Source organism: Amphibalanus amphitrite, unplaced genomic scaffold (assembly GCF_019059575.1).
Source record: "Amphibalanus amphitrite isolate SeventyFive unplaced genomic scaffold, NRLGWU_Aamphi_draft 000637F_arrow, whole genome shotgun sequence".
Taxonomy (NCBI): domain Eukaryota; kingdom Metazoa; phylum Arthropoda; class Thecostraca; order Balanomorpha; family Balanidae; genus Amphibalanus; species Amphibalanus amphitrite.
In genome coordinates this window covers 342,934-366,525 of record NW_024882131.1, presented here as the reverse complement: position 1 = coordinate 366,525, position 23,592 = coordinate 342,934, and the positions used below count along the sequence as shown (strand labels likewise).

Genomic DNA, 23,592 nt, shown 5'->3' with positions numbered 1-23,592 from the left:
ATCTAATCAATTGCTTCGGGCTTTTACCACTCAAGTCCGGGGGCATTCATCAAATCTCTCATCCATGAATCTACTCCATAGCCGTCCACATTGTGCTTGGAAAAAAAACATCGTAAGACTTATCATGCAGCTTGCCTTCAAACTCGGCACTGGCTGCCGTAACCATCACATTAGCTGCTACAGGAATCGGTGCGCTGTACCGTACCTGTCTGGGATAGGAGAGCCACTCCAGCGGCGCGTGGGTCAGGTCCGGCAGCAGGCACGCGCCCCGGGACTTGTTCTTAGATATGCTCTTTGGCAGGAGATTTCGAATGTAGGGCTCGTTCACATCGAAAAAGAAATCCTCCGATATTTTCCGGCCCTGTTTCGCGTCGTATAGACATAACGAGGCAAAATAGGGCTCGATCTGAAAACCACCATGGTAACGTCAAAATAGGTAACCCTCACAAAAAAATCCATTTAAGGTATTACAGACGCATTATTGTCGAGGGGTGAAATATACACCAAATAACATTGCGCACTAACACAAGCTGATTACCCCGCACCAGTCTTAATGACGTCCCCACCCGTCCGGTACTCGCAACATGTTGTGCTTGGTCCCGTACCTTCCCAGCACCGTTACCTGTGACATGTTGTCTCCGGTCTCGGGGCGGTCTCATCCCCACTGACCTGTGACATGTTGTCTCCGGTCTCGTCGACGGCCATCTGCAGTCGGAACTGGAGGCTCTCACAGCGGACTAACACGGTGACACCGTGCACCTCCGAGAACGGTTCGGTACGCAGGTGGTCCTCACTCGACGCCACAGACAGCGGCGTCGACTGAAAGGAGCGAGGGGGAAGAAGAACATAGGTTAGATTGACGAAAATTCATGACTTAGATATCATAGTTATTCTAAATCATACAAATGGGAGGAATGTTATTCAAAATATTAACCTCCATCATTTACAAACTGATAGCCTCGAGCAGCCTGTTAATCCCGATTATCTAACATAAAATTACAGCATTAAAACTATCCATAGCTCCCACAAATAAACCAAATAACTCCCAATCTTCCAACGATCCCCAGCACTCAGCCGCAGCACCCGCTCCCTGACCTCTCACCGATCCTGTATATCGGGGTAGAGCTGAAAGACGGGCAGGCGGCCCTCTGATCCTCCCCCTCCCCCCCAGTCGTACCACTCCCCATCCCCTGACCTGTATATCGGGGTAGAGCTGAAACACTGGCAGGCGGCCCTCGGTGCGCGCCTGTCCGATGAGGTAGTCCGTCTCGTGCGCGTACCGGTTCAGCTGTGGGTTCAGACTCTGGTCCAGACCCCGCAGCGTGCTGAAACGGTCGTCGGCCGGCGGAGGACCTGCGCAGCAAGGAGGGCGTCAGGGACCGGTTTTGCTAGGTAGGGAGATGTTTAAAAAGCCAGGACAGCTCAATAACTACCTACGCGGTAGACGTTAATACAACGCAGATATTCCTAGTCCTACCAAATAAATTCCAACAGCAAGTGATTCCAACAGCTCCCCCTCTTCCCGTCAGTCTGCCTGTCGGCTCCCTTCGTTCCTTCCCCTTCCCTCTCACCCAAGGCCGGAGTGCCGGGTCCGTCCGTAGTGGATGTCGTCTTTGATGTCACGGCCTGTCCCCCTCCCCTCCCTTCACCCGGGGCCGGTGTGCCGGGGTCTTTGTTTTTGTTTGTTTTGTTGGGTTAGGCCCTTTCGGTCTGACAAGACCATTTCAGAGCCGGAAGGATGATAGGAATTAGGGGGAGACATTGGTCTGGGCGACATCCTAGACTCTAGAGTCACCGGAGCTGAGCCCGTCCGATTAGCCAGGCCGACCAGCCCCCAAGGTACTCACTGCACCCGGCTACGGGGTGCGCTCCCTCGGGAGCAGCGGTGCAGCTCCAAGGGAGCAGCCCGCATGAGATGAAGGTGCCTGTCCAGCCCGGAGTGGGGGTTGCAGCTTGGAAGAGAAGGATTTCAGCGTCCTGAGGATGGAAACGACGGAACGGAGGGCCGGGTCCATCGGTAGCCGAGGCCGTCTCAGAGATCGCACAGTCCCTCGCTCCCTCCCCCTCCCCCCTCTCACCCAGGGCCGGAGTGCCGGGTCCGTCGGTGGTAGAGGACCGTCCCCCCTCCCCTCCCCTCTCACCCAGGGCCGGCGTGCCGGGTCCGTCGGTACTCGGTGGCAGGGACAGTCTCCCCCCCCCCCTCTCACCCAGGGCCGGAGTGCCGGGTGCCGGGTCCGTCGGTACTCGGTGGCAGGGACAGTCTCTCCCCCCCCCCCCCTCTCACCCAGGGCCGGAGTGCCGGGTCCGTCGGTGGTGGAGACCGTCTCAGAGGTCACAGGTTGTCCCCTCCCCGCTCTCTCTCACCCAGGGCCGGAGTGCCGGGTCCGTCGGTAGTGGAGACCCGTCTCAGAGGTCACAGGTTGTCCCCTCCCCCTCTCTCTCTCTCCCCCTCTCACCCAGGGCTGGAGTGCCGGGTCCGTCGGTAGTGGAGACCGTCCCCCCCTCCCCTCCCCTGTCTCACCCAGGGCCGGAGTGCCGGGTCCGTCGGTACTCGGTGGCAGAGACAGTCCCCCCTCCCCTCCCCTCTCTCACCCAGGGCCGGAGTGCCGGGTCCGTCGGTACTCGGTGGCAGAGACAGTCTCCCCTCCCCTCTCTCACCCAGGGCCGGAGTGCCGGGTCCGTCGGTGGTGGAGACCGTCTCTGACGTCACCGACAGCCGGTCGTCTCTGGTGAGCGCCACCGCCCGGCTGACCGTGTCCAGCCACTCCTGCAGGTCCGCCTCCGTCTCCGCCGTCAGCACGTGGCCCTTACCGCCATCTGTCGACCGCAGCTCGAAACAGAACTTGCCCCGCTTCGGCGCCTGTGGAGCCACCGGAGGCGGTCAGAGGGAGTCAGCGGGGCTGGGATTTATCGTCCGAGGCAAAGGCGCAATACCACTTACGAACAGCTGCTACGTAATAGACCAGCCACGCCGGAATAGTATCCACTTCTGTCCGCCTTATGGTCTCCTAGAGAGCCATCTACGTTCACAAGCCTCAATTATTGAGACATGACCAACAGTCCAAAATCTCACATCATACTCGCATCAGACGATAAGAGTACTGAGTATGTAACATCCTGTCTAGCTATCAGGCAAGAAAGGACAGAAGCTCATCCTGCACCTCGAGCTATAGAGTTCCTGACTTGTGTGCGCGGTAACAAGCACATACCTTGACCACATCGCTGACTAAGTCCAGCGGAATGGCACCTTTGCTCTCCGACGACTTGGAGTCTTTGTAGAACTCGAGTACGTAGTTGCCGTCCACGCCTTGCCTGGCAACGCAAAGAAGGGGGCATGAAACGTAAGGAACAGTGAATAGTTATAAAATAACTAACATCGTTTTTCAGCAGGACCGGCGGAAAGTTCAAACGAAAAGAAACGAGAATCGGATACATGCAACATAAGCATCGTGTCTAATAACCACAAACAGGCGGAGTATGCCTTGATAAACGCTGAAAGCATTTTGTCATTATTGTGCAATTGCAGGACAGCATTTCAATGAATCTACGCGGATGGGTAGAAGTCATTCATCGCGAGCTTCGTTGGGGAATTACACCGATTGGTGATATCACATTCAGAAATCTTGCGGCTCACATTGAAGCCAAAACAAAATAAACGGATAATGAGGACATTTGTCAATACACCACCCCTGAATTTATGACCCCGTCACGGCCGCGAGGGCCCCACAGACCAAAGACCAGACAGCAGACACCGTGACCCAGCGTCCTTCGTCTGAACGCTAGTCATCGCAATAACAGACCGATACAGACGGAGTGACGACACATAGACGAGTATGAGGCGCAGTACGGTACCGGCCGGGGCCGGCGGGAGGAGAGGTGGGATCATTACTTCCAGTACGCCACACGGAGTGATGTGACGCGCAGTGTGGACCAATAAGAGCCGAGGGAGGGGAGGGTCAGGGCGAGGTCGCCGTAATGTCTGTGCTGCCACTGCCATCCGACCTTCGCCGTCCCAGACTGACACAGCTAGAGGACAAATGCATACATGATTGGTATGTTAATGAGAACAGATGTTCCTCGTGGACCCGAAACACGAACGGCATGTCCGGAATGAGGCTTGGGCCTCAATTCAAGCTCCACATGGACAACGAATGGAATATCTACATATCTTGCAGCTCCTCTAAAAACAGCCGCTCTCTGTCTGTCATAGCCCAAACAACCGTCTAATCTGCCCAACACGGTCTTACTCACAGGCTAGTCACCATAAGCAACTCTCATTAAATCTTCCTCACCCCTTTCCATCCACCCTGTCCTACACCGACTCCAGTCCCTTTCATTGCACAAATACGGTCCATCCCCGACCCATCAATCCTGTCCCTGGCAGGGGTTCCCAGTCGTCACATACAGCACGTTCAGACAGTCTCGGTGTATTGTGCGCCACTCTGACCGAATCAGACCCAATGGCAGGCGTCTGTTGGCTCACTGAGGGACTGTCTGTAGTGATAACGGGCCGCCAGACAGCGTCGGGTTGAACCGAAGGTCAATAGGCAGCACAAACGATATTTGAATGGCCAATCCCTGTTGTTACAACTTACAAGTGCATACATGTTGTGGCCTTAGAGTCGCTGACTACTTTGTCGACGTCCTGGCTGATGTATTGCAAGACCCGCCCCTACTCCTACCGATCACTTCGCTCCTCTCCTCGCTTCCCCTCAGCACCACTTTACCTGAGTCTGGCGAAGCGTCGTTTGAAGGACTTGGCGAAGAGCTTGTCGCCGGCTCCGTCCGTCCCGCGCAGCAGGTAGCCGGCCTTGGAGACGGACTGCACCTCGATGGAGTCGGTACAGTCAATGTCCAGGTCGGACTCACATACGTACGGCGGCAGCGGAGGCGTGCGCGGAAACCTGGCGACGGGGCGGGACGGTGAGCGAAGGGTGACGGCAGAACACGCTCAGAGGATCGGTACACACGTGATTGAGATTTAAAACTGCAGTACTCAGTCGACAGAGGCGTAACGTTGGCTCATTAAAAAGAGTCGTCGCTCGGGGGAGAGCACTGAAGTACGAGCATATAGAAAATGCATAATTGGAAGGCGCCATCTGAACGCAAGGAAAGATAGATTTGGAAATATACGTCGGTTAGTTGCATAAGTTTCTGGGTATTGCCACTTGAAAAGCACCCCACATAAATAGACAGTAGACACGAATGCCACCCTGGATCGGAAAGACCAAACACAGCAATGCACACATTACACAGTGACGATAATGACGATATGGGACGGTGCATAATATACAAATGGTCCCGATGGCGTGCTATAAACACGGCACCTATCTCTCCAGCTACACTGCCGTGAATGGTGAGGTCAGGACGGGTCGACGGGGACAGGGATTCGCGGCACGTGAAGCCCCGATACTCGGCGCCTTTGGTAAACAGGTACCGCACGATTAGTTCGGCCGGGCTGGAGCAGAGTAAACAGATGATCGGCCACCCGCTCCACGTTGTGACATCGACGAACGGAGACCCAAACAGACCGCGCTACCCAGAACATTCTGCGAGTTTTTATGAAGAAGCGGCGGAGTGCAAGCGCCGGACGGTTGCCCTGTCAGCCTGAACATTGTCCTGGGTGCACAGGCTGCACAAAGCACAGTGTGACGCAACTCTGGTCGGTACAAGGCAGATGGAGCGCACAGATTCCGTCCTCCATTTTGATCCGATGCAGTGATAACAAAAACAATACCGAAATAGCCAACAGGAAAACGCGAAGGAGCAGGCGAAAGTAAGCAGTCGACTGGCATGAAACAGACGTCACAAAAAGTCGTAATCAAAGGTGCGATAATTCCGTCACCCTTCCCGAGCCGCGTAAACTGACAGAAAACAAGGCCATACGAGCTCGGGTCCGCAGTTCGGCGCCGCAGTGCGCGGACCGAGAGTGACGCAAACGGGGCCACCTATCGGGGCGTAAACTGTTTGACAGGCACGCAGCGCGCCCGCCGCCCGACGCCCGGCCGGCGATTAAACGGGCCTCGGCAAACGCGGCAAAGCCAATGAAGTAAATCGGGTGAGCGGGGGTGAGGTGGTAAGCCAAGGTGTGTGTGCGGGCGGAGGGGGGGGAGGCGGCAGGCGGCTGGCCGATTGTAATCAGTTGAAACGTGTCAATTGCAGTATACTGGCAGTGCGAGAAGAAGACAGAAAAAAAACGGAACATATGCAATGAAGGGTTGTAGGAAATGCAATTGAAGAGGAGTCGCTCACATGTGAGACAGCACAATAAAGATATGTAATATTCAATAGTTACGAGTCATGCTAGCGGCCCACAATAGCTACGTGATCTCGCACCAACCAGACATCTTTACAATCTGAAATGCAGCCGGTCTGCAGACTGGATCACCGATTCACCCCGACCAAACCCTCCTCCCACCAGTCGCCCGGACAGGGATCCACCCAACTCGTCCCAACCGTCAGACCCACCGCGACATCAGACCCTTATCTCGACAGCTCTACATACGAAACAGCCCCGCCGCCGAAAACGTGTTCTCGCTGCGTCTACCCACTCACGATGTGCAGTCGATACCGGATCGAGTACTGTCCCACACAGCCCACCCACGAGAAGGCGTGAAAAACACGCGAGAGGCCCTACATCACACCCACCAGTAGGCGTGAGTGAGCACATCACCCGGACAGGGACACGTCTGCCACCGCAGTCACGGCCCACCCCCTCCCGGAGACGCATGCACCTCCCGGTCCGGTCCGACCCGGCCCACATTCGCAAGCAACATCCATCACCGCTACCAAGGACCGTCTGTCGTCCTGTGAATGTCCTGAACTCTTAACACTCCCCGTCCATTTCCGACTAGACATATGGAGGTGGCAACACGTTCCTCATTGCTAACAAGGCCCACCCGCCATAATTTTCAGAGACCCATCCGTTCCTCCCCGTAACTTCTACTGGCCCGTCCCATCCCCACCCACCTGTCGTTCTAAGAGAGACCCGTACCTCCCCATCTCTCCCCGTTTCTACCCACCTGGGCAGCTGTAGATAGGTGGCCGCGTACGCGTCGTACTTGTATTTGACGGACACCAGTCGGGCCGTGTATGTCTCCAGACACTCGCGGATCATGTGGTTGTCGGCCTGCTGCAGAGCCAGCTGCTCCAGAGGAGCGCCCAGCGCCGAGCCGTGCTGCTCGCGCACGTGTTGCTGAGGGAGGAGCACGGCGGGACAGACGGGGTCAGTCGATAGTGAGGGAGGAGAACAGGGCGTCACACGGGGTCAGTCGCTACTGAGGGATGAGTATGACAGACAGAAGGGATCAGTCGTTACTGGCGGAGAAACACAGGGGGACAGACAGCGTCAGCTGTTGTGGGTCGAGCATGAGGGACAGACGGGATCAGCTTTTAGGGCTGATGGAGTTTTTGGGCGACTGCCTCCGCTCATGTAGGCTATCAAGCGCACACGGGATCAGCTTTGAGCTGGAATGGTGTCAGGGTCAAGGCAGCAACTGCAATGGGACGGGCAGAGGGGATCGGATAGGATGTGGCACTCATGAACAGCCTTCACAGCTGGCGCTAGTTGCATTATGGATTCATTTTTTAACGTAATTACTTGAAACAATCAACAAATCAAAAATTGTTCATACGAATAAAACCGCATCAAAACTTAGCAGTAGATCAAATTTGTACGCGAACAAAAACTTCACCAGTAAGAACCGTCACGCTTCCGGCCACGTAATAAGAGCCTCCCATTCATATGAAGCCTCGTCATTTCCTCAACACTCCCGGCAATCTCGGCGGTCAAGTATGAACTAACATACGATTATGAAAGCACACTCAGAGTCGAGATAGTGCGGCTTTGATGACACCCATATCGCTGTGATAAGCCGTCTACAATAAGCGCTGCAGCGAAATTGTGATTGCAGATGACCTTGTCAATATTGTCATTAGCTGACGGATAAATATCGCGTGAGTCACGTCCGGTAAAATCTGTCCACTATCCAGATTGCCATCACGTCATCACTGCTAGTGCCTGGTAGTGAGAGGAACTGTGATTCACTCACCACAGCTACTCGTGTGCCATGTTTCCGTGAGAACACACGAGGCAATTTTGCCGTGAAGGCCGACGACAGGTATTATACTTTCATTAGACCTTGTAAAGGCTCCAGCGATAGCGATCTCGCCAAATCCGGCTGCCGAAATACGGGCGAAATTCCGCCGGCATCACAAACAATGTCAGGCGAGGCTGGCCGCTGGTGATCGCCTGGAGACCAAACAATGCGGCCGGGGGGCCAATTACCTCGGCTCGCTGTGACAATGTACCCTGCAGTGCCCAGGTTCGGACAGATCGTATCTCTGCCGAGCTACCTGAGCCGTCCCCTGAGTGGTAGGCTGACCCGCATAGCTCCGACCGGGCGCCGCTCCATATATGGGCGGCATACCATGCACGGTGCCGGCACAGTCACCACGGAGGAGGCGAACAGGGCTCCTCACGACACGTCGGCTGTTGTTCGCCCCGGCAACCGGTTCAGCCGTGGGGCTAAGCCATCACACCCTCACGGCTGAGAATCCAGCAACAAACCGTGGTCTCTTGACTGTTCGCTCGCTGAAATCGCTAATTAATTCACCGGCGACGGCCGTGGCGGCCCCACATATATCGGGGCGGCCGATCGCGAGCGTCAGGGGTTGCCAGGACACGTTCTCTATTCATCAGCACGTGACGACTGCGCTGCTGGCTCGATCACCATGCACCCGGTCCCGACTGCAGGAGAGGCCCGGCCGGCGGGTCATCGGGGGGGGGGGGGGGGCGGTCCGGGCCGGGGGAGAGGAGGACAGGAACTCGGGAGCAGCACCTGACACTGAGGGGAGAGTGTGGTCAGCTGTCACAGAATACAGGATTGTCACGGAGTAGAGGCATCTCGACAAGGGTGAAAAACTGGGTTTTGAAAGCAAGCTGGTTGATTGGGTAATGTTGCACTTACTACTGCGCAAGATAAAACTCAAACATAAGCAATTTAATCTTGTTTATGGAATTGTAGTGCGCTGACTACTGACTGCACTGGCCGGATCGAGTTATATAGGATCAGGTGACCAGCGACTGAGCTCCGGTTTCACACAGCCCGGTCAGCTGACCGGTCACCGCCGCAGGATGTGATGAGCTCACAGCTGCGTCACCCAGAGGGAACTCACCTCCACGTCGTCCAGTGGGAAGAGCAGCAGCTCGCGGTGCGGGTCGTTCCGCAGAATCGTCATGTTCTTGGACACGTACCCCTCGTAGTCGAGGGGCTCGGTGATGTGACGCTGCGTCTGTGGGTCGTTCGAGGGAAAGGTCAGCTAGTGGCCAGCGGTGCCAGACACGGAAGGATGTGAGAGCTCTCACACCTGTTGAACTGTTTACCATCAGATTTACGTTTGACTAAATAATGACACATGCGCTAATTGGGATGATAATAAGATTTGACAAAGGGAAACGCCATCTTAACTCACCCGCCGAACGTTGGCCCACTTTATTCTGACCTTCCTCCTTATGAGGCGACCACAAATTGGGCTTGAAGGTCACACACGCCCCGCTCCCTCCCCTCCCCCTCAATCACGTGAGGCCCCACCCTGGCGCCATCACGCCCGGCCGCGGTGCGTTCGTGACCGTACCTGAATGGTGGTCTCCTTGACGGCCTGACTGACGTTCTCCCGCAGCTGGGCGGCCATGCCGGGCCGGGCGAGCACCCGGGTGAATTTGCGCTCCATACTGCGCTTCCTGAGCGAGCCGGAGCCTGACGGAAGACACGGCATGGCGGAGGTTCAGACGGCGGTCGGAGCTGTTCTACACTGCTGTCCCTATACAGTGCCACTGGTACAGTCAGCGGTCACGCCACACTGACTGACGACACTCGATCACCGCCCCGTCATCGCCGGACGGGTCACTGGGATCACTGCGTCAGCCGGCGGTACTTGGAGCTATCACAAATCGCAGAAATCACCGGCGGTATCCGCTATCACCAGTCACGGATCTACGGCGTAACTCGTGAGTTTATCACCAATCACCACTCACCACCCTCTAATCAAGTTTATCACTAAATAGCGCTCTTCATCGTTAGCACAGCGTTTCAGTCACCCCCGCAGCTCGCACCACTCCCAGTTCCGCCACCACCGAGTCTGTCCGGTTGTGTGTGTTCGCAGTGGCCTCCCGAGCCTGCTCACAGCGCGGCTGGCGGCGCAGCACTGTGGTCCGACCGGCAGCCGCGGCCCGGCGCGAACCGACGGCTGGCGGCGAGGCGACGGCTCGGCGGCGGCCGCAATGAGCTGCCTCTGTCCTGCCGCTGCCACGCGAGCCCGCCGGTCGGGACGGCGGACTACCGGGGACACTGTTCGCCGCACGCCATCGCCCGGTCGGTCCGACGAGCGGCCGCCCCTACCTGGCGGTGTCAGGAATGGTGCGGCGGGCCGAGCGGGTGCTGCCGAGGCCGCCGCAGCTCCGTGGTAGGCCCATACAAGCCGCCGACCGGACCGGGCCCTCCTAAATACAGTTCGGGCACCACGCGAGCACGACATGACACCAGCGCCGGAGTTCCCGTCCCAGCTAGCAATCACCGAGTAAGGTAGAAGGAACACACGAATCCTTGACGGAGAATCGGACCACCGTTACAATTTAGTTAAAGAGATAACTAAATAACTATAAGCCGATCGCCATCCTTTCGTTGTCGGTATGTGAATGTGTCTCAAGCAATTCCGAAAGTCGAGGTACTCTGGTATATGATGCGATACATTACGAGTATGATGCGACCTTCGGAACATTCGCAGCCTTTGTGATTTTGGGACGTTTACGGTTGCGGTACGTTGGTAAAAGTATTATACCAAAATACGGCAACTGAAGAAGTGAGCTCCGCTCAATCATCAGGAAAAACGTTAAATTTCTTGAGAGCCCATACGGTCAGATACCTTAAAAAAATAGCATTCATTAATAAAGCGTCAAATGGCACGAGCGGATTAACTTGACTTTGCATACAATACCTGCGTTAGAACACTGTGAATGTATGCACTCATGACCATTGCTTAATGCTTATACTAAGCTACTTACCACTGTAATCCCCCCCCCCCCCATTGATTCAGCAAAGTAATCACGACTCGGTAAACACAAGCCACTAGTCCTATGCAAATGTTTGAGAAAAATATTACACATGATAAGGGATAAGTGGGCTTGCAAATCGGGTAGTCCAGCCCCCGTACCCTTGACCGAGATTTAGATCATGGGCAACAATTAACAAGTGAGGGAAAACAGTGGTGAGCGGGCAGGCCCATTTCCTAAAGATCAGAGGCGGTCAGCCTCGGAGTTTGCCCGACGCATTCGTAGCGACCGTCCTGACATCTAGGAGCTGACTGTGTAACCAGCACTGTGGACAGACCAGCATTGCCACTGCAGCCTGCAAGTTGAGAGCAGTGAAGTTGGTGGGTTTAATTTCACATAGAACCAGCATTTTACTGTCCCAAGACCCTCCAAACTAAACACAAGACCCTCACAAGACCTTCCAAACTATCATTAGATCACTCCTGATTATCTGATGATTTGGTATTACTGGAGCAGAAACCATGCCAACCAGTAGTTGCTTTTCTTCTAAGTTCTACTACAAGAAGTATGACTCTTTCCACATAGACAGGTACCTATTTAAGCCAAACAAACTGCATTCATTCAAGAGTCAGACCTGAGCCAACTTAATTTTTGAGTCAGACCTGACCAGTGGGCGATCACCACCACTGGAAGACATTGAAAGAATGCTTTTTCCTTGCTCAGCTCACAACTTTTAATCACACTAAGTGAGATATCATTAGGCACCCTGCTTAAGACTTAGTGGATGAGATGAATATCTTGAGCTGGCTTGAGGTTCAACATCTCAGACCAGTAAGCTCTGCTTGTGATCAGGGCTAAAATCTTGAAATCAAACCTAAATGAAGCATCACATTAAAACAGAGCACTATGGACCTTGAAAGTAGAATGTTGCATGCAAAACAATAGCAGTGGTGAATCCAAATCACCTAGTTTCACAGTTTGAACTTTGAACTGCACCTTTCATCCTCCCTCAGCAAATTTATAACAGTATAGTACTGGCCTGAAAAGGATATAAGCCCAGAAGAGCCATAAGGATTTGCCTTAAGGTGAACCAGTTCAGGACTGGACATTGATTTGAAGGACACACACACAGGCAAAGGCTGACAGGACCTTTTATGAGCTACAACATGTAATGCTGAAATATTAGGGAAACATTTTATTTACATTATCAGAAACCAACTCATTTATATTGATAAGGCAGGCATGTACAATAAACCAGAGTCAGCTGATAAATAATGCCTAAATATTGATTTATCAAGCTGAACAATAACAAAAATGGTTGAAATGCATTAGTCTATAGAACACACTTCTGCTCAATAAATAGATAGACCGCGCATTTGCTGTTTTTACTTTTTTCTTGGTTCATCAGTAACACATCTGTCTGACTCCAGTGTGACTTTTAGCTTTCATTGCATCTTGAACCTTTCCATCTAAAAATCCTGTTCTTTCGGGCTGGAATACGCTGGCTTAAAAAATCAAATAAGAGAATGGCGTATTGGGAGAAATTGACATGAAAATTTGAATAAACAGAAAAGGGAGAGAGTAGACAGGATCTATTGAAACAGTATTAATGAGCCAGTAATATTAATGAGCCAGTAATAGGTGAGCATTTGGGACATGTGAACACACAGGTACCATTTCTGATGAACACATATTCTTACCTGGTATTCTTACCAGGTAAGAATATGAATATGTATTATATGAATTCCAAAATACACTCCAACTTCAACTTAGAGTACCTTCCTACAGGCTGCAAAATGAAACTTCAATAACATTTTATTGCATATTTTCCTAAAAATTAACAATATTTCACAAAATTTCCTAGCCGACAGCTGGTTGCAGGGCATAAATGAACCTAAATGAATCAATGTTTCCAGAGGAAACATTTATATCAGTTTCAAATAATACGGATATTTAGCAAATCATGCTGGTACAGGTAGAAAGCACACATTTCTATTTTAACTGGTTTAGCTCAAGCCTCAAACCAAAACTAGCGGTGAATTGGAATAGGTACTGATGTAATGAGAAACGTAGGTACCTTACTTGTGTGTGTCTGCAAAGTCCTTTACAACAGAATCAACGGTATGGTATGTTGGCAAACTATATAATGCAATTCAATGCATCAAATCCGCACTAGAGGAGCCATAAAAAACAATAATTCCACGCCCATCACCCCATCCACCGACCAACAGTTCCAAGAGTTGTGTATTTTAGAGATGGTACTTGAATAAACTAATGCTGCGTAGCTGTGGTACTTTTATCGTCTTTCGATCATTCGTGACAAATCAAATACGAGTTCAAGAAACCAGAAGCTCACTGTGCTGAAGATTTAACAATTCAAAGTGAAAAATTAGGATTTCATTCAAAATGTACAAAAAAATTACAGGCTGAATCTACTCAAAAAGTATTTTGAGCTTCAGAAGTATTTTTTGCTAAGAATGTAGCAGTCGCGCATGTTTCGAAACAAATTCAAGGTCATTCATCGCGTGGTTTCTCACGTCTCACATTCTGATTCACAAATCATAAGATCGTGTGGATGGTGTGTGTCAGGGTATATAGAACGTGTGTGTTTCTGTCAATGGGAAATCAAAATGAAGTGAGAATTGCAATGAAGTTTGCGATTCTTGATGACATACAAATACTCTTGACTTCATTTTGGCTGTGCGGAAATTCTCACAGTGTATATAAATACAGTGGCGGCAAATGCACTTGGTCACGTGACCAAATCTGCACGTGCGGTTGTGGCGAGGGCACTTCCCGAAACTCTGGTGCCAACGGCCTCGCGGCGCCCATAGATAATACATGGGACCTTTTCTTTTCAGACCTATCGTGTCTAAACCAAGCCATTTAGTGCAAGGATACGACTGGTTTGAGATTCAGTAGTCTTTTGGCTACAAGTTGGCATAAGAAACGTATTTTTATCGGCAAAATTCGCAAAGTACCAGGTGGTTTTCCGATACCCTGCACGCCTCCTTACCCCCGGCGGCCGACCGGAGGAGTCAGTAGCGCTCCACTCACGACTTTTGGCGATAGCTCAAAACACCTTACAGCTAGAGGGCTGCTATTTGGCACACCTTATCTTTGCTTCCATACGCATCTTTGGAAACCAATTGCATTTCCGTCTCAGGTCAGGTCACTGACTTATGACGTCACACGTGAACCTCTGCAATAGTCCCAAAATACCGAAACTTCGCAATGCCCTCGGTGCCAGAGGAGCTGTCACAGCGAGCTGATACTTACAGGACCTAGTATCCTCTAGGAGTCTCAAAACTTGTATATCTCAGATTTCTCCTAGAGGTCACATGAGGTCAGGCCGATCGCGCGACGTCACCATTACAAGTCAATGGGGAAAATATGGAAACTAATTTTGACGCCGAGAATGATCTAAACCTAGCTCAAGCACATGGAATCGCAATTTCATGCAATTCTTGCAATGTCCAATGCTTCACTTTTGCATCTTTAACCTCGCGTGACGTCATTCATGACGTCACAAATGTCACAAGTTTTTTCGTCAATAACTCCTGATACAATTGAGCTGGCAAGTCGGAAAAGTCGCCAATAGACTCGGGAAGACCTACCGAATCGAATGATATGCGATATAACCTCCTCCGACCAAGTTCGTGACCTGAGTGCCTCTGACCTGGCTTTGATCCGATGTGAACACCTTATGTTGACCCCACCCAAACAAAAGTGTACCATTTTGACGCACCGGAGCATGACAAACATGATGGTACTAAAATAGCGACTCTGCGCCGTTTTTGACAAAGTTATTTTTCAAAACCCGAAATCGTATTTTGGCCCTCGGGGCACTTGACCTGACCCTCAGAGGGCATCAGTTGACCTGAGACTTTTAAACCGTGCATCAATCGCTGCGTCCCCGGTCCCGTAACGGCACACATGCTCGTTTTTCCCGCGAGGCTAGCTCAATTATAGCGAGGGAGTCGTACCCGCCCACTCTCGCGGCTGGGGCGTAGGTATGTAAAAAAAAAAAACTAAGAAGTCTGGTGATGATTGATGCAAGATTCTTACAGATAATGGTAGATGAAGGTAGGGCATCAGTTATTAAAGATAGGTAAAAAACAAATTTGCAGCCCTCAGTAGCATTGATTTATGCATTAAGAGTTATAGAACCATAGGCGGCGGAACGGGGAGGGCACCGGGGCACCGTGCCCCCTATAATTTTGGCATTTTAACATTAGCCCTATGGGCGTTGCATGGAAAGAATCGGACCGAAAGTCGGCAGTGCCCCCCCCCCCTTAATTGAAGGTGTTCCGCCGCTACTGTATAGAACAACTGTAAGCTGCAGGCTCAGCTTTTCAGTTTCTACCTATGCCTGCAAACACAATAAAATCAATGGAAGAGTAATAATAGATTAATTGCATTTTATTGATGCTATTCAAGTATCAATGGTAACTATGTACCCGATGATTCAATATTATTTGCACGGTATCATTTACCACCACACGCCTAAATATTTAGTATCTAAAATAATGCAGTAAAATAAGCTGCGCCACGTCTGTCGACAAAATCTGGTGCCAACTCAAGGTCACACGGAAAATGTGGTCACGTGACCAATGTCCGGCAGCGAAATTCTTTCATGGACATAGGCCTCCACTGCAATTGGCAAATTGCAATGAATGTTGTGTCGCTCGCCGGTGTCCGTATAAATAGTCCGTTTAGATTTTGATTTCTTGTTTTGTGAATTGTGTGTTTCTGTTAATCCGTGTCCCAGAAAATTGCAAGCACTTTCGCACTAGTCCGAACTCCGAAGCCAGGATACCAACCGCTATACCCGTCAATCACTTCACCCACCCGTCCCCACTCGTCCTCCACGCCAACACGTCACGTCCCACAATCCTCTCCTCTACACCTCGAACCCCGATGCGGGTGGGACGGTCACATTTATCTTACGTGAGCAGTTCCTCAGGAGCGGCTCTTGCGCGGCTGGGTAACCACAAGGCCCTGAAACCGGTGACCGTTTGCGAGGCTGGGTCAGGTGGCTCGTCCCTCGAGACTGAGACGGTCTCAGCCTCGGTGACGCACCAGGGTGGCCACTCAATATACCTACCCTGAGGGTGGCCTCCCAGACCAATGCGTAACATAACATCCTTCCGGCTCTGAAATATTCATAGATCGGAAGGGTCTTGCCCAATAAAGAACAAAAATACAGAAGAGCAGCACACCCAAAGTTGACTCCCCGTCTTAGGGCACAGGGTGCCACCGTTTTTTCGCCACAGGGGCCGCTGGGTAGCCTGCCCGAGCAATCAGTTGTGCCTGACCGGTGGCCCGGCGGTACGCGGCCCGCGGGCTTACTTGCTTTGACCATATACGGCCTAGACTCTGACTATGTTCACACGTTTCCCCAGCATAGCCGGACCATGGATCTTCAGGGGCGGCACAGCGGACCGTCAGCAGCACGGTGGCGGCGCCGTCCCTTCTCGGAGACCGGGCGGCAGAACGGCCCGTGGGGGCGCCCTCGCGATAAACCTACCCCAAGACGCCGCCGAGTGGGTTCAAAGTCGGGCCGGCCGCCGCCTGCGCGTGCCCTGAGGAGGGGAGCCACCCGCCGCGGGCGATGGGGACGGAGCGGGGTACGGGGCCGCCGCTGAGGGCCGCCTCAGTCTCGGTCTGGGACGCGGTGTCGGCACTCCTCCTCTGCCATGGGTTCCGTGCTGTGCCGTCCGGCGCCGCCCGAGCCGGAGCCGTCGCTGCCGGCGCCCGGTGACGAGCCCGTGTGCCCGGGATTTCCGTATCCGGCGCTGCTGCGCAGCCACGGCTGGCCGCCGCAGCCGGGCCCGGCGGCCGCCCTCCAGCTGCGTCTGCTGGTCGAGCTCAGTAAGCCGCCGAGCCAGGCGCCCACAGCCGTCTGCGAGTGCCCGTTCCCCGGCAGCGGGCCCGCACAGGCCTGCCCGTGCATGAACGAGTCGCCGGAGGCAGACCTGCGCCGGAAGGACTCGTCCTATGAGATCAGCATGGGACACCGCTACCAGCGCATGCCGGCGCGCTGCCTGCGCCGCTGCGAGCACTGCTGCAAGCTCATCGTCTGCTTCTTCCACAAGTGGCTCGTCTGCATCGGTAAGGCGGCGGGGATTGTGATATTGGTGATCGGACGCGACTGCGAGTTACTGATGGTCTGTGCTGTATGCATGCTCTATTGATTCTCGTTTGTAATGCTTTCGTGCACTAATTATGCTCTGAGTTCTAGTAAAACTATTTTTATCGGATTTATGTAAATCGGTGACAAGAATTTATTGCAATCAGCATTCAGCACCAGTCTTCGATTCCAGTTATTCAAGTAGGTACAGGCTTTTTCGGAATGTTAGAAAAATCGTCTATATCCGTTATCCGTAATTCTCGATGGCTATTCTACGTGTCATAAGTTGTTTGATTGTCGTATATTCCAATCGGTGTTGATTGACTCACAGTACCTACTGTTCGACAGTGACAATTTAGTCCATGAATAGGTATTGAATACTTAGATAATTTTTGCGTTTAGCCGTATTGGGGCTTAGCTGTAAATTGTTAATTATGGATACTTTCGGGCTAATCCGTCACCGTCTGTCCTCTAATATTAGACTGCTGACTGCTGGTAGGTATGTGACAGGAGGATAAAAGCAGGAAATCAGCTAATGACATTTCAAGCATCAAGCTTTCACGGGCATATGAAGTGCCTAATGGTAGGTCATAGCTGCTCAAGTGGTAATTGAAGAGGTTGTTCTGTACGATTAGATTATAGTGACATTGCTTTGAACGGTCGGCTGATTAGATCCGCCTTTTCCGCGTCTAGTACTGGTAGTGATTTGTGAATGACTGATCCTTCCTACCCCTGTGACCGATTGACACCTCATTGTGGTCCCCCTCCGCTAATCGTCTGTCGGCGCGTCTCCGGTGTCCCCCCCCCCCCGCTATTAGCGGCGACAGTGGTGTCCGCTAATTGACCTGACCGTCGGTCCCCCGCTGTGAAACCCGAGCCGACGGGTAGCGGCGGGCCGTGAGTGATCCCCTGGGCGGGCGGCCGGCCCGTCACCGGCGCCGCCGAGTGAATGGGAGGCTGTCAGTGGGTGGGCAGCGGCCGTCAGACATCCCCCAATCACCCGGTCCCCACACTGCCGACCGATTAGACCGATCCCGGCGGTACGGCGGCACGGGGGGCTGGCTGTGACCGCGTGCGGTCGATGGGTGCCGACGGGGGACAGGGACTGTCGGGGCTTACGGTAATTAGGAACTACCTGGTTCCGAATTCCGATGGTACTTCATTCTAATAACGACAAGAAGAATGTAATGGAAAGTCGCTAAGCAAAATTCGAAAAGTCAGCATTTGAATGCTAGCACGCATGTTTGTTATCGTGGCAGCCGTCTAACCTATCACTCTGAATACGAGACGTGCAACAATCTTATGTCGCCACCTTCCGATAGGACGTGTCCAGTGTCCACTGCCAATGCATTAGTAGTCTGATAACAAAAAACGTGTAATCAGTTTGCATCCAGTACACTGAGACGGAAGATGCCTTATCCCCAGATTTTTATCTCTGTATTATCCAGTGCCGTTATCTCGCGCTCACAGTCCTCAGGAGTCAGGCGGCACTATCAGCTGCGCCGGGGGAAGCGCCCTATCCCGAGTCGTTATCTCGCGGCAGTTAGTCCCTCGGTGGGTCGGGGAGACCGGACGTGCGTGGGGGGGGAGAGAGGGAGGGGAGTCGGCGTCTCGTATGGCTCGGGGCAGTGCGTGGAGGGGAGGGGGAGGGGTTCGGCGTCTCATATGGCTCGCGGAAGTGCGTGGAGGCAGATAGCGGCGATATCGCAGCTGATAGCGGTCCCGGCGCGGTCCTGCGTGCGCCCGCCGAACCGTCCCCTCCGAGGGAGACAGGTTGCGAAAAAGACGAGTTTGCTGGAAAATTTATCACTGATACGATATCGTGTTTGGGATGGGACAAACGGGTAGGCCTCACCGTTTTTAGACAGCGCGTAGGTGGGCTCAATTTCTTGTCCCGTTCCGGATAACCGTTGCGAGCAAATACATTTTACAAGCATTCACTTGCAATACGCTCTTTTCCTTTTGCCGACAGACTGCAAGTTTAAGATCCACGAGAAGTGCAAGGGCCTGGTGAACCGCGAGTGTGCGGCGCTCATGGCGCTGCAGGAGCCCAAGTTTCAGCTGCTTATCTGCCCGGAGCGTGGTCTGGGCGCGCAGAGGAACCGCTGCGCCGAATGCAGGACGCGCATCCTGCCCCGTGAGTATACCCGTGTGGTGAGGCCGAGCCCGCGGCGTGTGCTAATTAGTAGTCGTTATAGTGACCGGATCACTGTCACCTTCTCTCCTCAGCTCGGGAGCGATCTGTTCCGCTCGCACTGTCGCCGACTCCCCAGCCCATTAGATCTGTCCTGTGTGCTGACCTGCCCTGACAACCGTCTCCTCCCCCGCAGCCCATCGATATCTACCAGTCCCGCCCTGGCCACTGTTTCCGACTCCCCGTCTCCGACCATTCGTGCCTGCTCTAACCTGCCTAACCGCCGTCTGATATCTCCCTCCACAGCTCAGGAGCGCTCGGCCCTGACCACCGTCTCTCGTCTCCCCCCCCCCCCCCCCCTGCAGCCCGGGAGCGCTCGGCCCTGACCACCGTCTCTCGTCTCCCCGCAGCCCAGGATCGCTCGGCCCTGACCACCGTCTCTCGTCTCCCCCCGCAGCCCAGGATCGCTCTGCGCGCGGCCGTCTATCTTCCCATCCCAGTAGCGCTCAGCCCTTACCACTGTCTCTATCTCCCTCTCCCCGCAGCCCGGGAGCGCTTGGCCCTGACCACCGTCTCTCGTCTCCCCCCGCAGCCCAGGATCGCTCGGCGCGCGGCCGCCTCTACTGGGAGAGGGACGAGGAGGTCCGCTCGTTCCGGCGCTGCGACTACAGCGGCCGCTACTACTGCGTGCTCTGCATCCGCGACCACCGCTGTCACATCCCGGCGCGCGTCATCCGAAACTGGGACTGGACCAAACGACGGGTACGGGTAACGCGAGGCCAGGAATACCACGAGCCGACTTTAAACGTTTTTTTTCTATATACTGCTTATTTAGCTTAAACTTCGGAAAGCAGTCAGACCTTTATGCTCAGAAAATAAAGTAGCCCGTAAAAATTTAACGGACTGCTAACTGAATCAAGTAAACCGTGACCGTTTACCGGACTGTTAACTGGAACGTCAGCCGTGGATAGTTGATCGTTAACCCTGCAACTTTTAACTTTTTTATTTCACCCTTAGGTATCGATGGGAATTATGCGATATCTGAAGTATATGCACTCTCAGCCGGTCATCAACCTCGAGAAAATCAACTCACAGATCTTCATTCATGTGGATGAGCTGGGACAAGTGAGGGTAAGTTCTCAACATAAAAACGAACACCACAATCTTCGCAAAATTCGGTGACGACTGGATAACTGATCATTTTAATAATCGTTTTACGATTAAAGTGCCCTAACTAGGGACAGAGTTACAGGCTTGGAATAACTGTACGAGTTGCGTTAATTAAATCGAATGGTCCCCTCTCGCTGACCCTCCGTACTCCCTGTCCAGGAGATGCGCCGGGACCTGAGCGTCATGTTCAGCGGCTTCCTGAAGTCGTGCTCGGACTCGAGCGTGGCGGGCCTGCTGAGCGCCTTTGAGGGCCGCCCGCACCTGCTGGACAGTCCCGACCTGTACAGCATGAGTGACCTGGAGCAGGTGCGCTCCAAGGCGCTGCTCAAGCTGCTGGTGAAGACGGTGGGCCTGTGCCGCGCGCACATCCGCGCCAGATGTCTGGTGAGTGGGAGCCGGGAGAGGCGGATCATTAATGCTGTTTTCTCTCAGATTGGTTTCGTAAAATGTGGCCCGCTCTTGCTTTCTGTTTTAGTTGCTTCTCTTGAATTATATCACGCTGTCTGAAGTCGTTCTATGGATCATCTGCGTAAGACCCTTTTCTCCTATGTTAACCTCGCCCGCTCTGTGCCCCAGACGTGCCGCAGTAAGGGCCAGCAGTGCCCCGTCTGTGAGAACTCGGCGCTGCTCTTCCCGTTCGACCAGTTCGTGGTGTGCTGCGCGCGCTGCAGCCGCCACCTGCACGCGCACTGCGCGCCGCCGCGCGCCGAGGGTGCAGAGATCCTCTGTCGGCCCGAGTGTGCCGGCAGCGAGCCGCCGCCGAGCCGCTGCAGCCCGCAGCGTCAGCTGGACACCGTGCCGGAGACGCCGGGGGGCGGGGGAGCCACCGGCGGACACCCGCCCAGCTCGGCACGCACGGTGCCGCCCGGCGCCCGGGCGCGCCGCGGGCCCGGCTCCGGTACCGGCAGCACCACGGCCAGCGCCACGCCGCGCACGCTGGCCCGCACACCCATGTCGGAGGCGTGGGCGCGCGCTCTCTACAAGGATCGTCTGCTGCAGGAGCAGGAGGACCGCGAGCGCCGCCAGAGGGCCAAACCGTGACGGACCGCGAGCGACGCCAGAGGGCCAAACCGTGACGGGCCGCGAGCGCCGCCAGAGGGCCGAACCGTGACGGACCGGGGAGATCGTGCGACCTGGAGAGGTCCTGTAAAGTGTGTGATGGATCACTGGTGACCTACGATAGGTAGCTGGCAGAGACTGGTTCACTGACGCTTCTATTGCATACGGCAGGAAGTGACATCGGAGTCTACAAAGGCGGTGCTTATTTGCGGGTATTTCGACGTCATTTCCAAGGTCATTTTAGCTACGTAAGGACGTTTTAATCGAGATGGAATGGTGTGACTCGCTCTTTCATTTCTTTCTTTCATTTTGGCTGTTTTAGTACGGAAGTCGAGTTTTCACAAAATGGCGTCAGACGAACCCTCGATCCGTTTGTGTATCTTTTTATCTACCCCTGGGCTAAGTTACTGACGATTCCCCAATAGGTCCTTTCAAAACCAAGAACGATAAGATTAAGTTGTTTAGCCTTAGCGAAGGACAGGTTTGGGGCGCCGGTTGTGTAATTTTTAGACCGATGATCTCTGTATCTGGCAGCTCCAAGCTACTCGTAGGTTTAAGTTCTTGCCAAGTATTTCGCTGAACTTTCGTCATCGTTTCTCAAGCGCCCTACCATCTTATGCAAAGTCTAGACTTGGAGAGTCGAGCTCAGACTAGCAAAGAGTCGGTGGGAGTCCCAGACTAGACGGTCTGAGAGTGTGAGTGCTGGGCCAAAGCCGTTTCACGTTTAGATGCCCTGACGTGCATTCGTGTCGTGCTCGTATCGTGTTTTGTAATATGCAATGTCGTACTCAAACCATTCCCTGCGGCAGCGTAGCACATTCACTTGCCGCGCTCTTTGAGCTGTGTCGTGCACTTTGTCTCGTCGTAGTTACCAGTGTTGACAGCTCCATGTGTTAGAAAACCGGGTCAGAACATGTCGACTGGATTCCTGTGCGGTGTTACGGCCAAGTTAGGCTCCAACTCGCCACATTTGCGGTAATCGACACATAATTATCGGTGTACCAGTCGAGGAAGCGCATTTCCTGTTTTCGGGTACCTATTGCTTTTCGGTAAAATTGTGCGTGTCATCACGGTTCTCAGTGGCCGTTTCAGCGCATCGCATGATGAAGCTGTTAAGTACAATGTTATTCGTGTAACCCTAGCGTCTAGACAGGATGCGTCTTTCACGTAAAAATACACGTTCAAATAGATAACCACGTATTTAGTGACCTGACTGGAACGATTATGACCTAAATTACGCGTAACCACAGAATGCGATTTCCGTTTACTTTCGCAGTTGGCAAGTTGCGCATCTTACTCTCGGGGTCAACTTTATCTCTGATCACGACAGTATGTTAGCTAAAGCACTAAAAATTGCCATGCAAATTTACAATCATATTAATTACTGACTCACTGATACCTATCACCAATTACTGACAACCGATGTTCACTTCACATCGGTTGAATTGAACTGACATCTGGTGTGAGCTGACACGCATGAACCTCGTCTGAGCATGAACCAGAAAACCAGCCCTGTTCCGCGTGATGTTTTGATTTTTGACGGCTGGAGCTGGAGTAAACGGAAAAATGAACGGGGAAGGGCACCAGACGGCGGACGAAGTTATCCCTCCGGCCTCCGACTCTATGTCACTTCTTGGTCTCACGCATCTTTGCTCCTTTGATGTTCAAGGGTTTATGGGATTGGGGGCATTCAGGAAGCATGATTGTTTGCAGGCCGGACTCCAGAGAATGTACTGAAACTGTTTTTCAGCGTCCGGTTCGAAAATTCCGGGTGGCCGAAACAATTTAGAACCAATTAAGGATGCCTGCTGCCTTTAAAACCGCACGCAGTACCGAGTACGTCCACTCATTTATTTCAACTAGCTGCGGTCGCTCCTAACAACCACAGACTGTCCCGTCAGGAGTCTCTCACATCGAGCCCCGAAGTACTTACCTCGAGCCCCGGAAATGTGCCGGGGAACCGAGCTCTTACCAACCTGACCGCGAGTCCCAGCATCAATTGAGATATGGGAATGGGGCGGACAACTTCGGACATGCCTTGCACTA

The 23,592-nt window shown here is 53.2% G+C and overlaps 2 protein-coding genes across 3 annotated transcripts in view; one reads left to right on the top strand and one right to left on the bottom strand.

The window, feature by feature from the left end:
- The window catches only part of LOC122363732 (dedicator of cytokinesis protein 9-like), a 36,104-nt gene extending 22,834 nt beyond the window's left edge, over nt 1-13,270 (bottom strand). The window contains exons 1-10 of one of the 2 annotated variants that reach the window (XM_043333329.1): nt 13,133-13,270; nt 9,637-9,758; nt 9,178-9,294; nt 7,023-7,195; nt 4,728-4,904; nt 3,210-3,312; nt 2,659-2,860; nt 1,196-1,353; nt 670-819; nt 206-406 (exon numbers count right to left, since the gene is read on the bottom strand). In XM_043333329.1, the coding sequence (XP_043189264.1) occupies nt 206-406; nt 670-819; nt 1,196-1,353; nt 2,659-2,860; nt 3,210-3,312; nt 4,728-4,904; nt 7,023-7,195; nt 9,178-9,294; nt 9,637-9,732 (1,377 nt within the window). In that variant the 5' untranslated portion in view covers nt 9,733-9,758; nt 13,133-13,270. Of the gene's footprint in view, nt 1-205; nt 407-669; nt 820-1,195; nt 1,354-2,658; nt 2,861-3,209; nt 3,313-4,727; nt 4,905-7,022; nt 7,196-9,177; nt 9,295-9,636; nt 9,956-13,132 lie in introns of those variants that run through there. The other variant, XM_043333327.1, reaches the window with a different exon arrangement.
- A 377-nt stretch (nt 13,271-13,647) lies between these two features.
- Nucleotides 13,648-22,739, top strand: LOC122363749 (differentially expressed in FDCP 8 homolog). The gene is made up of 7 exons (XM_043333356.1): nt 13,648-13,685; nt 16,456-17,164; nt 19,156-19,320; nt 19,910-20,079; nt 20,335-20,448; nt 20,647-20,871; nt 21,064-22,739. The coding sequence occupies exons 2-7, from the start codon at nt 16,750-16,752 to the stop codon at nt 21,526-21,528; spliced, it is 1,554 nt and encodes a 517-aa protein (XP_043189291.1). The 5' UTR covers nt 13,648-13,685; nt 16,456-16,749; the 3' UTR covers nt 21,529-22,739.
- Nucleotides 22,740-23,592: the final 853 nt, after the last annotated feature.